Source organism: Pygoscelis adeliae, unplaced genomic scaffold (assembly GCF_000699105.1).
Source record: "Pygoscelis adeliae isolate BGI_AS28 unplaced genomic scaffold, ASM69910v1 Scaffold154, whole genome shotgun sequence".
NCBI lineage: Eukaryota > Metazoa > Chordata > Aves > Sphenisciformes > Spheniscidae > Pygoscelis > Pygoscelis adeliae.
In genome coordinates this window covers 1,072,511-1,089,345 of record NW_008825113.1, presented here as the reverse complement: position 1 = coordinate 1,089,345, position 16,835 = coordinate 1,072,511, and the positions used below count along the sequence as shown (strand labels likewise).

Here is a 16,835-nt window from a genome sequence, read left to right as displayed (position 1 = left end):
ACTGCTGATGTAGATGCACAGCACCAGCTCACACAGTGCAATTCACCTCTGCAGTTACCACTTCAGGGTCTGAAATAGGACAAAGATTGCATATGTATGGATACATTTTCAAGGTGACTACCTTTTACTGACACAGCTCTATCAGTGTAGTTATACCAGTGCAGAAAAGCTCAGTACAGAAAGACGGGCAAGGGAAAAATGCAGATAAATAGTATCATCAGCTTCAAAATGGTAACAGATCAGCACCTAAACAAAATCTGAGTTTGATTACAAGCCTGATTTCTTTCACCGGCTGGTGGATTTAGAAGTGCTATGGAAACCAGTCATTCCATGTCCTTTGTTGCATTACAACATCTCCCTCCCACTGATCTAGTAACAATTCATATCGGCATTCGCCAACTTTTTTTGGCCAAGGAAGAGTCTTGGGAACAGTCTGTGTAAACACAGTTGGGAATGTCTCTCTGCCAAGCAGTTGGAACAAAGACTCACAAGAGCCAGCACCAATCACTTTCTCACGCTCAGAGGTGTCCAAGGATGTAAGACTGCAAAAGACTTTCTGGATTATTATGTTCAGTCTCCTGCTGTTGCAGGAAGCCACATCATATCATCCCATTACTAAAGGTATAAACACCAACTTGAAACAAGTTAAGTTGCTGTGCTTGATCAGTGAAAGGCAGCTTCAGACCTCCACTCCTCTCATGGCTGAAAACCTTCTTCTGATTGAATATAGAAATATATTCCTGGCTCAACTTATCCTATGTGTTCTTGTGTAATTAGCATTCTTTCTCTATTGGCTTCTCTTCCTCTTTAATGTTTATCTCCTCCATCCTTCTTTTCCCCAGTGCCCTAACAGCGGTAATCATGCTACCTCTCTGCATACAATTTGTTAAGCTGACAGCTATCATTTCAGCACTTCACTGCACCAATTCCTCTCTGAACTGATCTTTCTCAAAGCCAATGGATCCTCTATTTTATAGTAGAAATTCTGGTTCTTAGTTGCTCAAATGCCCAGCTAAATGTTTCAGTTTATTATAATTTCATCACAAAATATCCAGAACTTCCACATTCTCAATGACATACGCACAAGCCCTGCTCAAAAGATCATTTACAAAGTTCAAATGACCACTGCAGTGGCCTTGCGATGTATTTATAATGCTCAGAAAGGTGCAGATGGTGCAATTGGCTGTGGCATTTAAAACAGTCTTGGGAGATAATGCAAGCTTTGCTACAGTCAAGTTGCAAGTTACCTGCAGTTTAGGTCCAAGGCCTTTAGTTTGAGATACCAAGATAGGATCATCATAACCAGATGCTTTCAAGCCAAAGAAACCAGCAAAGCCTCCTACTTCCGAATGACTGCCTGCCAAGTACAAATATGTCAAGGATCATTTTTAAGGGAAATAAAAAGACCCAAAACACTCGTCAAGGCAAGTACTGCAAATTATGAATTCCTGGAGAAGACAGCACTGTGTCCACTGACATGCACAGCTTTATGAAGCACGGACCCCAAAGTCACATATTTCATGGTGTTGTAAATAGATCTTTATTATTCTGTATTTATGACCTATGGATTGTGTATAGCAAAGGTTAAACATTTTACCAAACTGTTAACAGCTTGCCTTTTTTCTTTATGCAGCTATTTTTTTCTACGGGGAAAAAAACCAACAAGAAATTTTCCTCAGTAGATCACTGCTAAGAGTAAAGAACATAGTCTGAAGAGCAAATAACAAGTTCAGTGAGTGTTAGCCACACCCTAATAACTGTTTGGATGTTGTACTCACACAGACAGCTGGTAGGATCACTTCTGTCCAGTGACGTACAAAACCATTCCATTAATCCAGGAGTTATTCTAGTTCACTAGACTAACCTCAAAAAAGTGCAATCATCCCCATGTTAAGCCAACTATTTTTAATTAAGCAAAAGAGGAGTGATGAGAAAGAAATTAGAATTTTCTTTCTTCGTGGTGACCTCAGCCCAGTTTCTCAAGCTCAATTTCAATGCCAAGAATGCATTGCTCACCTCCTGTGGAAAAAAACGTTCTGTTGCATTCAATATACTGAGGAAATTCAAAAATTGTTCCCAATCTTACCTGATCTGGTACCACTTACAATTGACGTTTCCAGCTGATGAAACAAAACATCACTGGTCACAGCTTCCACATGTCTCTCTTTGTATATTAGACCCCTGTGGAGAGTAAAGGACATGCTAGCAGCAGTCGTGACATTTTCTGCATAGACCATCATTCATCACACAAATGGGAACAATAGACATAAAATGTGGACTAGCATCTATTTCTGCTAGTGCCTTTGCTTACATACAGAGACTGTTTGAGAAGCCGTATACCCCGATGGCCAATGTCCTTCCTGTAAGTGGCACCCTTGAAACGTATGGCTGCTACACCCCTGTTGGCTTCTCCCAGTGCTTTCATCAGGTCCTCCTTAACAGCAGTAATGGAGAGGACTCTGCCACCACTTGTCACCACTCTGCCATCCTTCAGCGTTGTGCCAGCATGGAACACCTCCAGCCCTAACTCTTTGGCTTGCAGCAGCCCTACAAAAGCAAAAGGAACTCTCTGAGTATTTTAAATCACACACTGTGTTGGCAAAGCAGTGAGGATTGAAGTCCTTTCTTCAGGCAAGGGAGAACAACAATAAAGCTTCCCACCTTACCTTTCTTCCAAGAAACAGCATTACCACTGAAGGGTATCCCACTCTGGCCCTAAGACTCCCTTCTGAGGCATCCAGTAAGGACACAGATCACACAGGAACAGAAATAAGGGATCCAGGAGCCACAACAGGACATATGACTAGTCTGTGCCAGGGCAAAACTGTGCTCAATATTGTAATTGTGAATAATTTGTGCAGGGCTTTCCTGTATGAAATCACAATTCACAGCAGTTTACTGCTTGAATTCTCCCCTCTCCCTGATACTAAACCATTAATGTTAATGTTACCTCAGCACCCCCCTTGCTATTCTGCTGTGCCCACTCCACACAATTCCCTACCACACCTGGAATCAATGCTCTACAAACACTTGCAGGTGGCTTTCCAATAGCTAAAACAAATGACATATTTTGTTATTTTAATTTGTTTCCATGTATTTTCCTGTTGGAGGAAAGCAAAATTGCTCAGGGTTTTTTTTAGATTCATATTTTGAGAAGATAAGGGAAGAGGAGGAACTGCTGCCATCGCTTGGAAAAAGCGAAACAAAACAGTTTTCCCCTTGCTGTCGGCTAGACAGATTTTATAAACAAGTAAAAGGGACCTTTATACTTGCTGAAAGTACAGTGTGTTACATCACCACAGCACCGCCCTGACAAGGTCAAAGCTGAGCCCCAGCTGGCCTTGCTGCAATGGAAACCTAACTCCTTCCCGTCATGTTTTAGCGAATACTCCAGAATAAAATGTTTATTAAAACCATTAAAATGTGGGAATCAATGTGGAAAATAGGAAAAAAACTAATAAACCCCACACAGCTCCAGGGGTTGGAGTATAATAATAAAAGAATGAATTGAATTTCATTGTTTTGACTGTCTCTTTTTGTGATTAACAAGCAGGGTGGTCATACAACCTCACTCCCTAAAGGTATGAATACCAACTTGAAAAAAGTTAAATTCCTGAGTCTGACAAATGAAAGGCAGCTTATTAGCAGAGGGATTCACTCAGTTTCATGGTTTGGATTTTTACAGTTACAGAAATGCAGTTTCCCTGAATATCACTGACAAAATAAATACAGTGAGGGAACTGGAAGAGGAGGGTTGGAAAGGAGAACATGACAGCAGAAATCTTGACAAGGGAAAAAGCAATATAACATGACCTCCTCCCTGGGTGATGCAAGGTAACTGGAGTTCTGACAAAAATAAGGTGGCCTTGATGTAAGATCAGTTGTCTGGGTTGCTTTACACAAGGCATAGTGTTGGACTGGCAAAGCAGTAGCTGAGGGGGAAGGAAATAATTCTGCAACAGTTCTCTCTGATTTTAAACGTTTTTAAAAACTTTAATCTTAATATTAAACGACAAGAATTTTAACACAGAAAATGAGTATTGATCTAAAGCCCACATGCCCAACTTCCCAAAAACCCTTCGAGCCCTGTGAAGAAGAGGTCCTTATTAGTATTACACAGTAATGACCTGGCTGGCTGGCACAAGGGAAAGAACCAAGCTGATGGTGGAGGCATGAACCACTCCTATTTTAAAGGCCACAGGTCCTCAAGTGTCACCCTTATCACTTGGTCAGGCATTAGCTAAGATAAAGTGACCTCCCAGCAAGAGAGCAAAACAAGCAATAAGCAGTCGTGTGCTGACAACACTGTGGTCCATGTTTCCAGTACAGTTTGTGGAAGTACTCCACATGGATGCACCACAGTTGTTCCAGGAGGACATAATGCCCATCACCTTCTTATCTCAGCAACCAGCCACAGACAGAGCTTTATAGAGTGATGTAATTTTAATCATTTAGCCCCTGTGCTACTTTGGACAGGCATGCATTCCAGTTAAACGATCTTACTGAACAGCTATCCCTTCCACAAGGACAAGGAGTGACGAATGAAGGCAGATTCTGATGAGTGTCAGGGGTAGGATGGAGGAAAGCAGTACAGTGCTCTGGGAGAAGAGGTAAATGCAAGCTTACTGAAGTACTGGGCTGAAATTAAAGACTAAACAACCTAGTGAAGTTACCTGTTACCTCCATGCCTTTGTCATAGTCTCCTGGGTATCCTGGACTTGCCATGACCACGCACACAGCTGTGCTATTTTCTGACCAGGCTGGCATGAAGCTGCAGAGTTTGCCATCGATTGTTGCTTGAATCACTTCATAAAAATCGTTTTTAAGCAGTGGAAGAATTACCTGCAGAAAATTTTCGTAGTGAGAGCAGTTAATTCTTATCTTGCTGACTTGTTGAAATTCAACTTAGGGAAAATTCAATTAATAGAGTAAAATCTGTACCTGCCAAACGGAAAATACTGTATTTCCCTATACCAGTAAATTTGGAAACTACAGGTGAGCAACTTAATGGTTGCAGCATCTCTTTGTAACAGACAGAAATTTACAACGTGAGATGTGAGATTATGTAGAAGGAACATGAATTTAGGCCCCTCCCAGTCTGCTTCTATCCAGAAAAATAAAATCTGAGCAACAGCTCTTTAACTTAAATTCTTTAACTAACGATTCACAGAAGCTGACTAGTTAAAATTTCGAGGAATCTCACACATTGTCTAAACACTCTCATTCAGATCTGCATGTTCAGGGGAAGGAAGACATAAATCCAAATACATCACGTACATTTCCCTAAGCATATTTAAGTTTCCAGTATCTTTCACTCACCTGGCACTGAGGGTCACCGAACTGACATTTAAAGTTTAAAATTTTCACACCATCTTTGGTAAGCATTAAACCTGTTTGCAGCACACCTGAACAGAAAGAACACAGCCAAGCAAATGAATTTAAATGTTTATTTTTCAAGAACTCCTTTAAATGCAACACAGTATTTTGGAATGTGGGAAGCATTTCTGCAAACCGTGAGGAATTAGGAGCAGGGATTCTGCAAGCAGTTACACACAAGTCATAGTAATTCCACAATAACCAACCAAGTGGCTAGCAACAACCTGAGGAACATTGCATCACATTTTAGACCGAATACAACTGAAAGCAACCTCTCTGCATCAGAAAGTTGAGTTCCGCCTTCTGCTACAGCCCTCTAATTGCAGGCGTTCAGAGACCAGAAGGAACTGACAGGATGAAATAAACAGGTCCCATAAAACCCCATTCATTATGCGGACACTGCAATTTTCTTACCATTAAGCGCGCTATTGTTATGCATAAATATAGATGTATAACTCTGTATTTCAGGCGAAAATAACAAACCAAAATTCACTACTGCTACTAACAAACAAGAACAAACAAAAACTTGTTGAAGTTGGCATGCTGTGATTTCTACTCAACACACAATGCACCACAATGCATGTGGTGATCTAAAGCAGGCCTTTCATTGTATAATCGGAAAACCAATCCCCAGAGAATAACAAGTGTGAAAATTTGAACCCCACAAAGCATCAGGTCCTCCAGCATCGTCCTGAAAATGCTCGACACCCACTACGTTCTTACTGCGGATTTGGGCATTGTAAAAAAGTTACCAAATAGCAAAGAATACATCGCAGACTGGAACCCAACTCTTTACATGTATGTGATCTTGACAGTCTTCAGTACCAAAAGCAGCCATTGGCACCAAGTGACAGCTGTGAGCATCACCTTCCTTTCTCAAAGCAGCCTTAAGACAAAGATCTTAAGAAAACTTACATTGCTGTATATAGAAGTGAACAATACAACTGTATTTAAGTATATATTATACCTTGAACTACAGAAAGTCTGGTTGCAACTGTTTAAACACAAAATATTTAATAAAAATACAGTATGTTTTATGGAGAAAAGATGAAAGTTCTTCTCTCCAAAGGAAGAGCTAAAAGCCAAACCAGTGAGGCTTAATACTGCATGAAAAACTAACTTTTTTTTTTAAACAAATATTATTTGGCATTCACAAGCAATCCCTAACAATGAAACTATTCTTGATATGACTTTACCTTGTCTTTCAGTTGAATGCTTACTTACCTACATATGCTGTTCCTTCTTGTCTCATACTATCAACAACATGTTGAAGGATAACATCATTGATTTTCTCTAGAAGAACTTCTGGAACCTGACAATCAACATCAAACTGATTGAGACAGTGATGGCATTTGCTGGACTAACTCATAGGACCTGGAAGGACTGGGGTAAGTAAATGCCTCAGCTATGTTTTCTACTCTCCTGCCCCCAACCAGTGCGCTCCTTCCATCAGGGTGCTGTTGCCTGAAGGACAGATACACTGATCCTCTGTCTCCCAAGACTTTCTGTTTGATCTTTCTTTAGAAGGCCAATTTTAAGGAGGTTTGAGACACTGGCAACCCGGGCTGTACAGACCAAGATTGTTTCTGTACTTAGAGAAAAACAGAGCAATAACGTACTTGAGCAGTGTATTTAGAACAATGCAGTCAGCTTTAAGAATCGACAACAAGAAACCCAAGGTTATGTTCAAGACACAAAGACTCCAGGCATGCAGGGAATCTTGCAGGGACATTTCAAGTGATGCTAGTCGGAGCAGAGAAACACCAAATTCAGGAATAATGGAAAAGGTAAAAGAGAGACCATTCCTCAGAACACTGGCTCATTAAATACTAAAGAATGACTACTAAAGTTTGAGCCCTGTATTGCACTTACACAAGCAAAGCATCAATCAATTCGAGAAGAAATCTGGCCTATGTGATAGAAAAAAGATTGGGCCCTAAAGGAGATATATTAACCACAGAGGTTAGTTAGGCTGAGGTGATCAGCCTTACTGCAGGCTGAGGAGGAGGACTGCTGTACCTGAGGAACTGGGCAGTAGGCTCCCATCCCTCCAGTGTTTGGACCCTGGTCACCATCCAATAATCGTTTGTGGGCCTGGGCTGGGGGCATTGAGGCAACAGTGACACCATCCGTGAAGCACAAGCACTGTTAAGAGACACACACAACACAGAAACAGTGACAATGTCCAGTCCTAAAGGAAGTTAACACTGCTGGTCACAGGCTGAGAGTCAGTTCTGCCAGGAAAATTTAGGAATCAAAGATAGAAAGCAATAGGATCCACTTATGCTGCTGCAAGCCCACTGACCTGAAGGATTCATTGAGCTTGCTTTCTCATTTTTAAATAATCAAGAGAAATGGTGGCCCTCATAACAATTCCTTTCTGATGAATTAGAACTTGACCTATCAGTCACGTGGACATATGCTTACCCGAAAGCATGTGAACAGTCTTCATTGACTTGACAGAATTATTCATATGTTCCAAGTTAAAGGTGTGTTTGCAGATCTGGGGCCTGAACGAGTGTGAGGTATTCTCAATGCAGGACAAACCTTGCACAAAGAACTAATTTTCAGATTTCATGTGGCATTTAATATGCATGCTTAAGTTTTATCCTGCCACTGAGTAGTAATCCATGGTAAGAAAAGTGCTGAAATAGGCACTAAATATTAGCACAAAACTATTGATGTAACAAGAGTTACCAAGACAAAGTCCATACAAACATGTTTTAGGTCACCTTAGGAAAAAAAGATCATTTTCCACCTAAAAAGATCACTATAATTGCAATTTTATGGCTAATGTAGAAGAAAATTCTACTGACAACATACATTGATTAGTGTCACATCAAATTGCTTGGATTGCATATTTATTTACGTAAGTGCAAATAAAACAAAAAAACTATTTGAAACAACAAACTTGTGTGTTTAGGCACAGAGCATAGCAATAATGCCAAAGAATAAAAGCACAACCAACCACACCATCGATCACATACAGAAAGTTCTTCCCCTTGAAGAAGTTCTTCAATAACAACCATCTCTCCAAACATTCTGTCCTGTACAAAAAAAAAACATTCTCCAGTTAGCAAACATGACATCTACTAACTAAATCCTCTCTTTATTTTCTTTTAACAGAAAAAACAATGTATATGAAAAGTAGCGGCTTGCTTGAATTCTGGTATGTTGAGCAAAGCAAATAGAATCTCATTTGGAGATAAGGAAGAGACATGGAAATGCACCTTATCAGACTTCGAGAGCCAACGAAACATGAAAAAGTTGGAGGGGCAGGGCAGCAGGACTCAGTGCTGGAGAGTTCAGTCACAAACTCTACAAAGCCCTGCTCACCGCCCGCTGTCTGGGGCAAACACGAGGAATTTGAGGATGATACCCAGAGAAATTCCTTAGTCAAATGGGCAAGTTTCTCCTGAAAATACTTGCTTCCTGTGGCCAAAATTACAAACTCACAGGCTACAGAACATCAGGAATTGCATTCCCACTGATCAATTAAAGATTTATCCACCTGCATAATCTCTTGGACAGCTCTGCAGGCTTCCTCTTTGCTGGTTGCAATAGTCACTTCTTTTCTAGCAGCAGGGCCCCTCGCCCGTACAACTCGTGCAGGAAAGTCTGTGCTTTAAATGAAAGCAAAAGTGAGATTCAGGCATCCTTACTGCATCCAGTGAAATTATAATTTTTAAACTGAATGCCTCCCATATTCTTCCTTTTTTTCTGAACGGTTGAAGAATAACACTTCAGAAAAAATACATTCCCTGCTAGCCCATCCTGTCATGGAGGTGAACGGGCTCTTATAGCCCTCAGCACAGGACTGTGAACCAGAAATCCATGAATTCTGTTGTTGGTTCTGACATCAACTCAGTGTAGCCCCTTGGACGAGTCACTGAACTTTAACACCTCACAGCTTCTTCCTCTTCTCCCTGAGTTGGGTTACTATTTTACTCCTGTCATAGGTTTGGAAAGATGATCTCATTGATGATTTATAGTTTCATAACACCAGATTACAGTACATAATCCTATAAACCACTATGGAAGTTCTCTTTAGGGTTGTAAGGTTAAGGCTGAGTTAGGTCTTGCACGTAAAGGATATGTTAGAACTAGCGTATTAACACTGTATCCCCAGAATTGCTCCACTTACTCTTAAACACAAACTAAATCTAGAAGGACAAAAAGAACAAGACAGCATAATGTTAACATGTTTTAACTATACTTTATCCATTCACCTCTCTCTGGCTTGTGGGCAGTCAAATAAAATGTCCCTTTTGAAGAGCTGATTCTACACACTGCTAGCCTGTTTTCTGAAACAACATCTCGTTCCTCCTTTCCACATTACGATTTATATTAGGATAAATCTCAACCCTATATTTATACAAGCAGCCAAAGCAGGCTCACACAAAGCTCCCTTTCTCCACATCTCAGTGTGCTGACCTGAGTCTTATGCATGCTTACAAACATGCAAATTGTTGGCCTGTTTCTCTACATGGCAGTAATACAGACTAAATGCTGTTACAGAACAAAGGCAGTGAAAAGGTTGGTTTTATTTAAAAAAAAGAAGGTTCCACTAGATTATACCACATGTAGCATGTGACAGCAAAGACAAGAAGTCCGTGAAACCGACACACAGCCACAGACCAGTGTAGCTGAACACAGCAGCTACTGTGAGACTGGACCAAAATAGCCACAGCGGTAAGTTACTCTCCCAAAGGATCCCCAATGACTTCAGAGGCGTTACTGCTCAAAGCAATTGCAGAGATATGCAGTTACATTTCCCTCTCCATGTAAGAGAGATGCTGTCTAGCCTTGAAGAAATAAGAGTATTCTCCTTAAGTTATGAGTATTTGACCAGTCCCTCCCAAATCACTCCACAGATAGCATTTTGGTATCTGTCTGTGTAGAAATTATTCTTACCCTTACAGAAAGATTTATTGAAATACTTTCTCTGCCACAATTTTTTTGTCTTTTAAATGGCTAACTAGCATCCTGAAGAAGCTGATCAAAGAGCTGTTCTCTGTGAACAGAAAAATCAACCTGTTCAAGTTCCCTGCACCTTCACCATCTGTCTAATTACAAAACTAATTAATTCAGTAGCTATTTGAGAAGAACAACAGTTGAAAAGTTACCTAGTTCTAGGTAACTATAATGGGTGAAGGCCAAATGCATAGATAAGTTGACAGAGGAGTTTCCAGTATCAAAATATTTACCTGATAATAAACCTACAAGCTTCCTGGGGATTGGTGAAAGCTTTCCACCTTGCTGTTGGGATCCCATGTCGATCCAGAAAGGCTTTGGCAAAACTGGTGTTGGATGCCAGCTGGGCTGCTTTTGCAGATGGTCCAAAACACCTAACTCCTGCTGCTCTCAAGTCATCAACAATCCCTAATAATCAAAAATAGCAAAAGAACCAAGTCATCTCTTTGGAAACATCAAGTCATTTTGACAAAAGGAAAACCACATATAACCATGCCGGCAGTCTGTTACACTCTTCCTTGTCTCAAACAGCTAATTCATCCTTAAAATAAGGTTCAGCACATCCAATGCCCTGTTTCATCATTTAGTTTTAAGAGGTCTTTAGCTCTTTACATTACTAAGCACTGTCACAGTTACCACCCCATGACTAGCATTAGGACTGTCTGGTACTTCTGTTCACTATTTAAGACATGGAGATCTTACTGCACATTATAATAAATGCATGTGATGGTCTGGGTACTGTTGCATACAGCAACAATGTTATGGCTATTGCAAGAAAATTCTTTATATAAAGGAAAGCAGAGCAGAAGACACAAGAGTACCTCTAACCATTACTGATTCTTGATCCTGAATGATTTCCCCTGCTGATTTCTAACATACAAAAAGCAGCATACAGCTATGAAGCCAAATGTTTTAAGTGACTACAATTTACATTTACAAGATAATCCGTATTTTCTTGCTCTTCAGTTTAATTAAGTCAGTGTGTGTCCTAAGATCCGAAAGAGGTCATTTTAAAGCAGAGTTCAAGGTGCTGATTTTTACTGTCAGGCTGATTTATTTCAACCTTACCAGCTGCCAAAAGAGCTTCTTGTCCAACTAACACAAGTCCAATGTTATGATCTTTGCAGAACTGGGTAACAATAGTGTGGTTGCTCACTAATACAGCTGAAAAGGAAAAGGAAATTTAATTAAGTTACCACTGTAAAGCCTAAATAAGAGATGGGAGATGAGAATGTCATTGTTCCATCTCCCTAAGAAGTATGATTAAAATAATGAAACAGCCTATGAAGGGCAAAGTAAAACAAACAACATAATAATAACAGAGTCCAGAAGGAACAGTGAACATTTCCAGTTTGCACTACTGTTTTTAATACACATCTACTAAGTTATTAAATGTATTTTATTTGCTTTATGTAATCAACATAAACTTTTAAAAGCTGCTTATCATAACAGAATAAAAACTTTAAAAAATAAAACTGTACGTTCATAAGGAAACTAAATTTCAACAGCTGAGCAAAGATTTACTCAATGGCAGCACATGATGTAGCTAAATTTAGCTGAGCAGCCTGGGCAGACACCAGAGAAGTTTCTATCCAGAAGTTAATAACTCTGAGGCTTCTATTCCTTTGTTACATTTTGCTGAAATTGGTAAGTGAGTTCAAGCATAACAGTGGGAGGAAAGAGATGAGGTGTAGAAATATAGTGTCTCATATAAGCCTCACTATCTCAAGAAGCTAGGCTAAAAATAGATATAGTATGATGTTTTACTAGGCAGTTCTAAAATTCAGAAACAAAACATACAGAAGAAAATACATATGTGCCTTAAATAATCTGTGGTACCAGTAAAAGAAAAGAGTAATTGTTATCTCCTACCAACTCAAACAAATGTGGTCAGTTTTGTTTCAGTTCCAACACCCATATTACTGATTACTTGGCACAATATTCTGTTTTTTTCCCCTTTTTACCTGAGTTGGAAATTTTTCCATTGTCAGCTGTTCCTGCATTTCCTGGAGCAACAAACACATGTTTTACATGTGGAGACTGGGCCAACTTCCAGGCCAGCGCATGCTCTCTCCCTCCACTGCCAATCACAAGCACCCGATCAGCCATTAACCTGTGCAAACCCAGAATCATCATATATAGTACTATCTCTTTATTTCACAAACCCATGTAAAAATAAGCAAAAATATATAAATTATATCTCTCACTTATAATTGCTAAGTAATATCAATCCAGTTTGTATTAGAAAGGTATCTATAAGACATCTGAACAATGTGACTGTAACAGTAGTGTCACTGGATGGATGCATCATTCACATTTGGTTTAACTACTGACAACAATGAAATCACTGGGAATTTTTTCCACTTGTTTCAGTATAGTCAAGATTTCCTCTCTTCAGTATCCAGGCTGAAATAGCCTTGTCATGACTAGGTGTCATCAAGTCCTTTGAACAACTACACAGGACAGGACAGAAAGTTTCATACAAATGCTCCAGGTAACTTTGCCAGTTAAATATACTTCAAACTGAACACTGTAGTCAATCTAGGAACTTTTATAAGTGTAAACATGCTCAGTAATAAATGGCAAAGACAGTTTTCAGAACAGATTTTATACTTTGACAATTGCTGAGGGTAACTTCAGCAGAACAGCATGCTCAATAAAAGAACAACTGTTAATTTCACTAGCACACTGACATTTAAAACAGTTCCTCCATAATATTTCTAGGCAAATTAGTTTTGATTTATTTCAGAAATATTATCATACTCAATATAGGTCACATCTGCAAACTTAATTTTTCCCTATGTGTTGAATGTGGACAAATGTCAGAAAGAAAAAACACCCCAGAACATGACCTTTAAGGAAGATGCTAACGGCATAAACCAGTCCTTACCCAGGAAATAGATAATAAATTAAAGATACCATAAAACACCAGCTTTGCAAGCAACATGTCAGCAGTCTTTTCCTAAGAAATCAGAACCATTGGTTTGAGTTCATTACATAGCTTCCAAAGGCAAACAGAAGCTAAATGGTGACACTGAGGTGTAATATTTCAGAAAAGATGTTCATAGAACTGTGATAAATCAATAATCGTGTTTCAAGTTCCTGAGACAGTATTAAAATGTCTTAACCTAATACCAACAAAATAAAATTTAACTATATATATTTTCATAATTATTAAATTGTCCAAGTACAATGTAAGTACTTCAGGTAGCCTGTCCCTGGGGATTACAGACCGTTATGGATTATCTAAGAGACTAATTTTAAGTTTTAGGTATTGTGCTCTAGGCATATAAACACAGAGCATATGCTTAATGCTTTATCAATCGCCAGACTGATTTCCTTGCAAAAGACTTTTCTAAGTCTTTACACTGTGTAACTATCCAATATGTCAGACTTTGTCTTTCCTTTTGTCACTGCTTGACAAATAATTCTGGAGTCACTAGGAAGTTGCTGTGAACTTAAAAGCAAAGGGTTACAACTGCTCTGTGTCTAAGAAAGACATCAACATGCTCTCTACAAAGCTTCATTAGGCACTACAGTCCAACATTATTAATAAAAAGCAAAGTGTTTTTAAAAGCAAAATTATTTTTTCCCTTAAATATAATTTCACAATTCACTGAAGTTTTCTAAGGCAGAATAAATTGAAGTTCCTGACTGGGAAGAAAGGGAAACCAAGCAGGGCTTCCTACCCTGTGGAAAAAATGCACATTTCCATTCCAGGTCATAGTGAGCACACTAAAGACATTTTTTGCAAAGCAATTCAAAAGCGCGCTGGAAGAAAAGAAAGCTGGTAAGACAGTTCGTCCTAGAGGAAATGCTGTAGAGAGGGACGTCTCACTGGAATCATCTTCCCTTACCGGTCAGACCCTGCTGTTTGTCCACACAAAAGGCTGCGGAGTCCTCCAAACAGATTCGAGTTCTTCCTTCAGCTCGTGCTTCAGATCCAAATGATTTCTGATCTCCTAAAGCCAAGGATAAGGGTGAGAGGGTGAAAGAACCAGACAGTCCTGCATGCCGCCCTGTCCCCTTTTATCCTCCTGTCTAACGGGAGGATCCCCAGCAGGATCCCCTTAATGCCGCCCACCCTTCAAAACAGACCTCCCCGCAGACTTCAGCAGCGTGGACCATTCTCCCCTCTTTCCATTTTTCCTCAGCTAGCAACAAAAAAACTCTCTTCCCCCCCAATCAATCCTACAATGTTAATAGTATTCAACCCTAGAGAAAAAAAAAAAAGAAGGTACAATGTGGTATCAAAAAGCTGAGGTCGCTGCTCAGTTCCCATGTTAAGAGCAATTTTATATCCTCTGACAAGTAAAGAATCCCAAAGACAATTTGTAAAAATAAAACATAGCTTTCACGGTCTACAGCTAAACAGAAACACTCCAGTTACAACCTGCACATGTAACTCCCACAGACCTATTCTTTGTAATGGAACATATCCTTAGATATGTAAATAAAGGTTATTTTAATATCTAGCACACACTTGAATTGTGCCCCACTTAATTACTACCCTTTTTACCTTTTGAAGAAATTTAATACAAGCGGTGCCAGAGATACAATGTATATAATAAGCGTTATTATATACAGTGGAAAATTTTATTTTCCGCTGGTTCCTACACCATACTCTTCAACAGCCTAATCCTTTCATGATAGTATCTGAAGTCATTTGGTTGACATTTGGCAAGCTTGCAATGCTACCACTCTTTACTGAAAACAAAATTAATGTATCCCAACATAGCACTGAGCAGTATCTGCGTGTCTTAAAGTCAGGCAATGAGAAATAAAAAAAATACATTGATAGAAACACAAGCCATTCCTTCCACACCACTAAAACACTTTTTAAAGGAAATCTGCAAAGTTTGTTTAAAACTTCTATGGAATTAATGGCTTGGTACCATTGGACAGATGTTGTACTTGAACCTCCCATTTTAAGGAGACATGCCTGCTACAACAGTCTTAAGCATCACTTACCAAGTATCTGTAGACTCCCTGCCTTAGATTTGCAAACTCACGGTTCCACATTTTCTACCTGTGACTGAAGAGCAAACCACTACAAGGAAAGAAGAGTCCTATTTCTTATAAGACGAAACAAGGATAAAATTTCTCTCTCTTTTGCAACAGTTTTTGGAATTTTTTCTTATAGTCAGGAGGCTATGACAATCTGAGTCAGAAACAGAACTCCTGTAGTCCTGAAACGTCTCTCTGCTGCATGACTGGCCAGAAGAAGGTAATTTAAACTTGCATTCATTCCAGCGGGTCAATTTGTATTGCAATTATTTGACCAAACTGTTTTCTTAGGTGATGAAGTGTATATGCAGCAGAGAAAGACAATATACACGGAAACTTCCAATATCAAAATCTGACTTTTACAGAAAGTGAATTTGAAATTAAAATAATGTAGAAAACCATTACCTAATGAATAGAAAATCTCTCTGAAACAATGTATTTTAGTGTTGTTTATTCACCAAGACAGCATCGTAACAGGATGAGCAGTCAGAGTACAATAGTGCAATACACGGAAACTTCCAATATCAAAATCTGACTTTTACAGAAAGTGAATTTGAAATTAAAATAATGTAGAAAACCATTACCTAATGAATAGAAAATCTCTCTGAAACAATGTATTTTAGTGTTGTTTATTCACCAAGACAGCACACAGGCAAAGTCGTAACAGGATGAGCAGTCAGAGTACCATAGTGCAAGCTGTAAAACGAAGCAGATTGCACTACATGGCTGTCGCTTCCTTTCAGACCTCAATGCCACCATTTCTCTGGCTGGATATGCAGCATGCTCAACCATACCCCATCAAGTACCACTAATAAAAAACACAAGGTTTTTTTTTGTCTGTTTGTTTTTTAATAATAGATGCTGCTGTTCAGGAAGGAAACAAATTTTTAGTTGTCTTCCATCTACTGGGCCTTTAGTTCGTGCACCTGGGTCCTCCTTTCCAGGCTGAGGATGAGAACTGTTTCTCGGTTTGGGGTTTCTTTAGCTGAAGTTGCCATTCCCGACAGCCAGACGATGCCATGCACGGAGGCCGTAGGAAAACCCACCAGGCGTTACTCGCCGCAAGGCAGCGGAGGCCGGGAGCTCTGGGTCGCAGCGGGCCTGGCACTGCCTTTCTGGGTGAGCCCAACAAACGCCAGCACACCCTGCTGCTAGTGCAGCTGCTCAGAGGCACTCCCAGCATTTTGAAAACCGTGTTATGGGCAGGGACAAGAACGCTGTGAAAGACCAAGTCTTTGTCAGGGTAAGCACTGCACACAAGCTGTTTCACAAGCCCGTTAAGAGGCAGGGGAACTTGTCATCTACTAAGGTGGAATTCACTCAGGAGAACGAAGGCTACAAAGCAGTTAAGGTCTCCGTGTGTAAGTGCACATATAAAAAAAAAAGAATAATAAAAGTCGTGCCTCCCATACAGCCTCGCCGAGGGCCGTTGCCACGCCAACCCCGGCGCCATGTTGGACGCCGCTGGACTCCCCACC

The 16,835-nt window shown here is 39.8% G+C and overlaps 1 protein-coding gene across 1 annotated transcript in view; it reads right to left on the bottom strand.

Moving 5' to 3' along the window:
* LOC103920317 (trifunctional purine biosynthetic protein adenosine-3-like) overlaps positions 1–15,403 on the bottom strand; it is a 25,210-nt gene extending 9,807 nt beyond the window's left edge. The window contains exons 1-13 of the mRNA XM_009328018.1: positions 15,322–15,403; positions 12,315–12,463; positions 11,419–11,514; positions 10,584–10,758; positions 8,888–8,999; positions 8,364–8,423; positions 7,396–7,521; positions 6,601–6,688; positions 5,320–5,405; positions 4,674–4,842; positions 2,316–2,547; positions 2,087–2,181; positions 1,248–1,357 (exon numbers count right to left, since the gene is read on the bottom strand). Of these exons, the coding sequence (XP_009326293.1) occupies positions 1,248–1,357; positions 2,087–2,181; positions 2,316–2,547; positions 4,674–4,842; positions 5,320–5,405; positions 6,601–6,688; positions 7,396–7,521; positions 8,364–8,423; positions 8,888–8,999; positions 10,584–10,758; positions 11,419–11,514; positions 12,315–12,459 (1,494 nt within the window). The 5' untranslated portion in view covers positions 12,460–12,463; positions 15,322–15,403. The remainder of the gene's footprint in view (positions 1–1,247; positions 1,358–2,086; positions 2,182–2,315; positions 2,548–4,673; positions 4,843–5,319; positions 5,406–6,600; positions 6,689–7,395; positions 7,522–8,363; positions 8,424–8,887; positions 9,000–10,583; positions 10,759–11,418; positions 11,515–12,314; positions 12,464–15,321) is intronic.
* Positions 15,404–16,835: the final 1,432 nt, after the last annotated feature.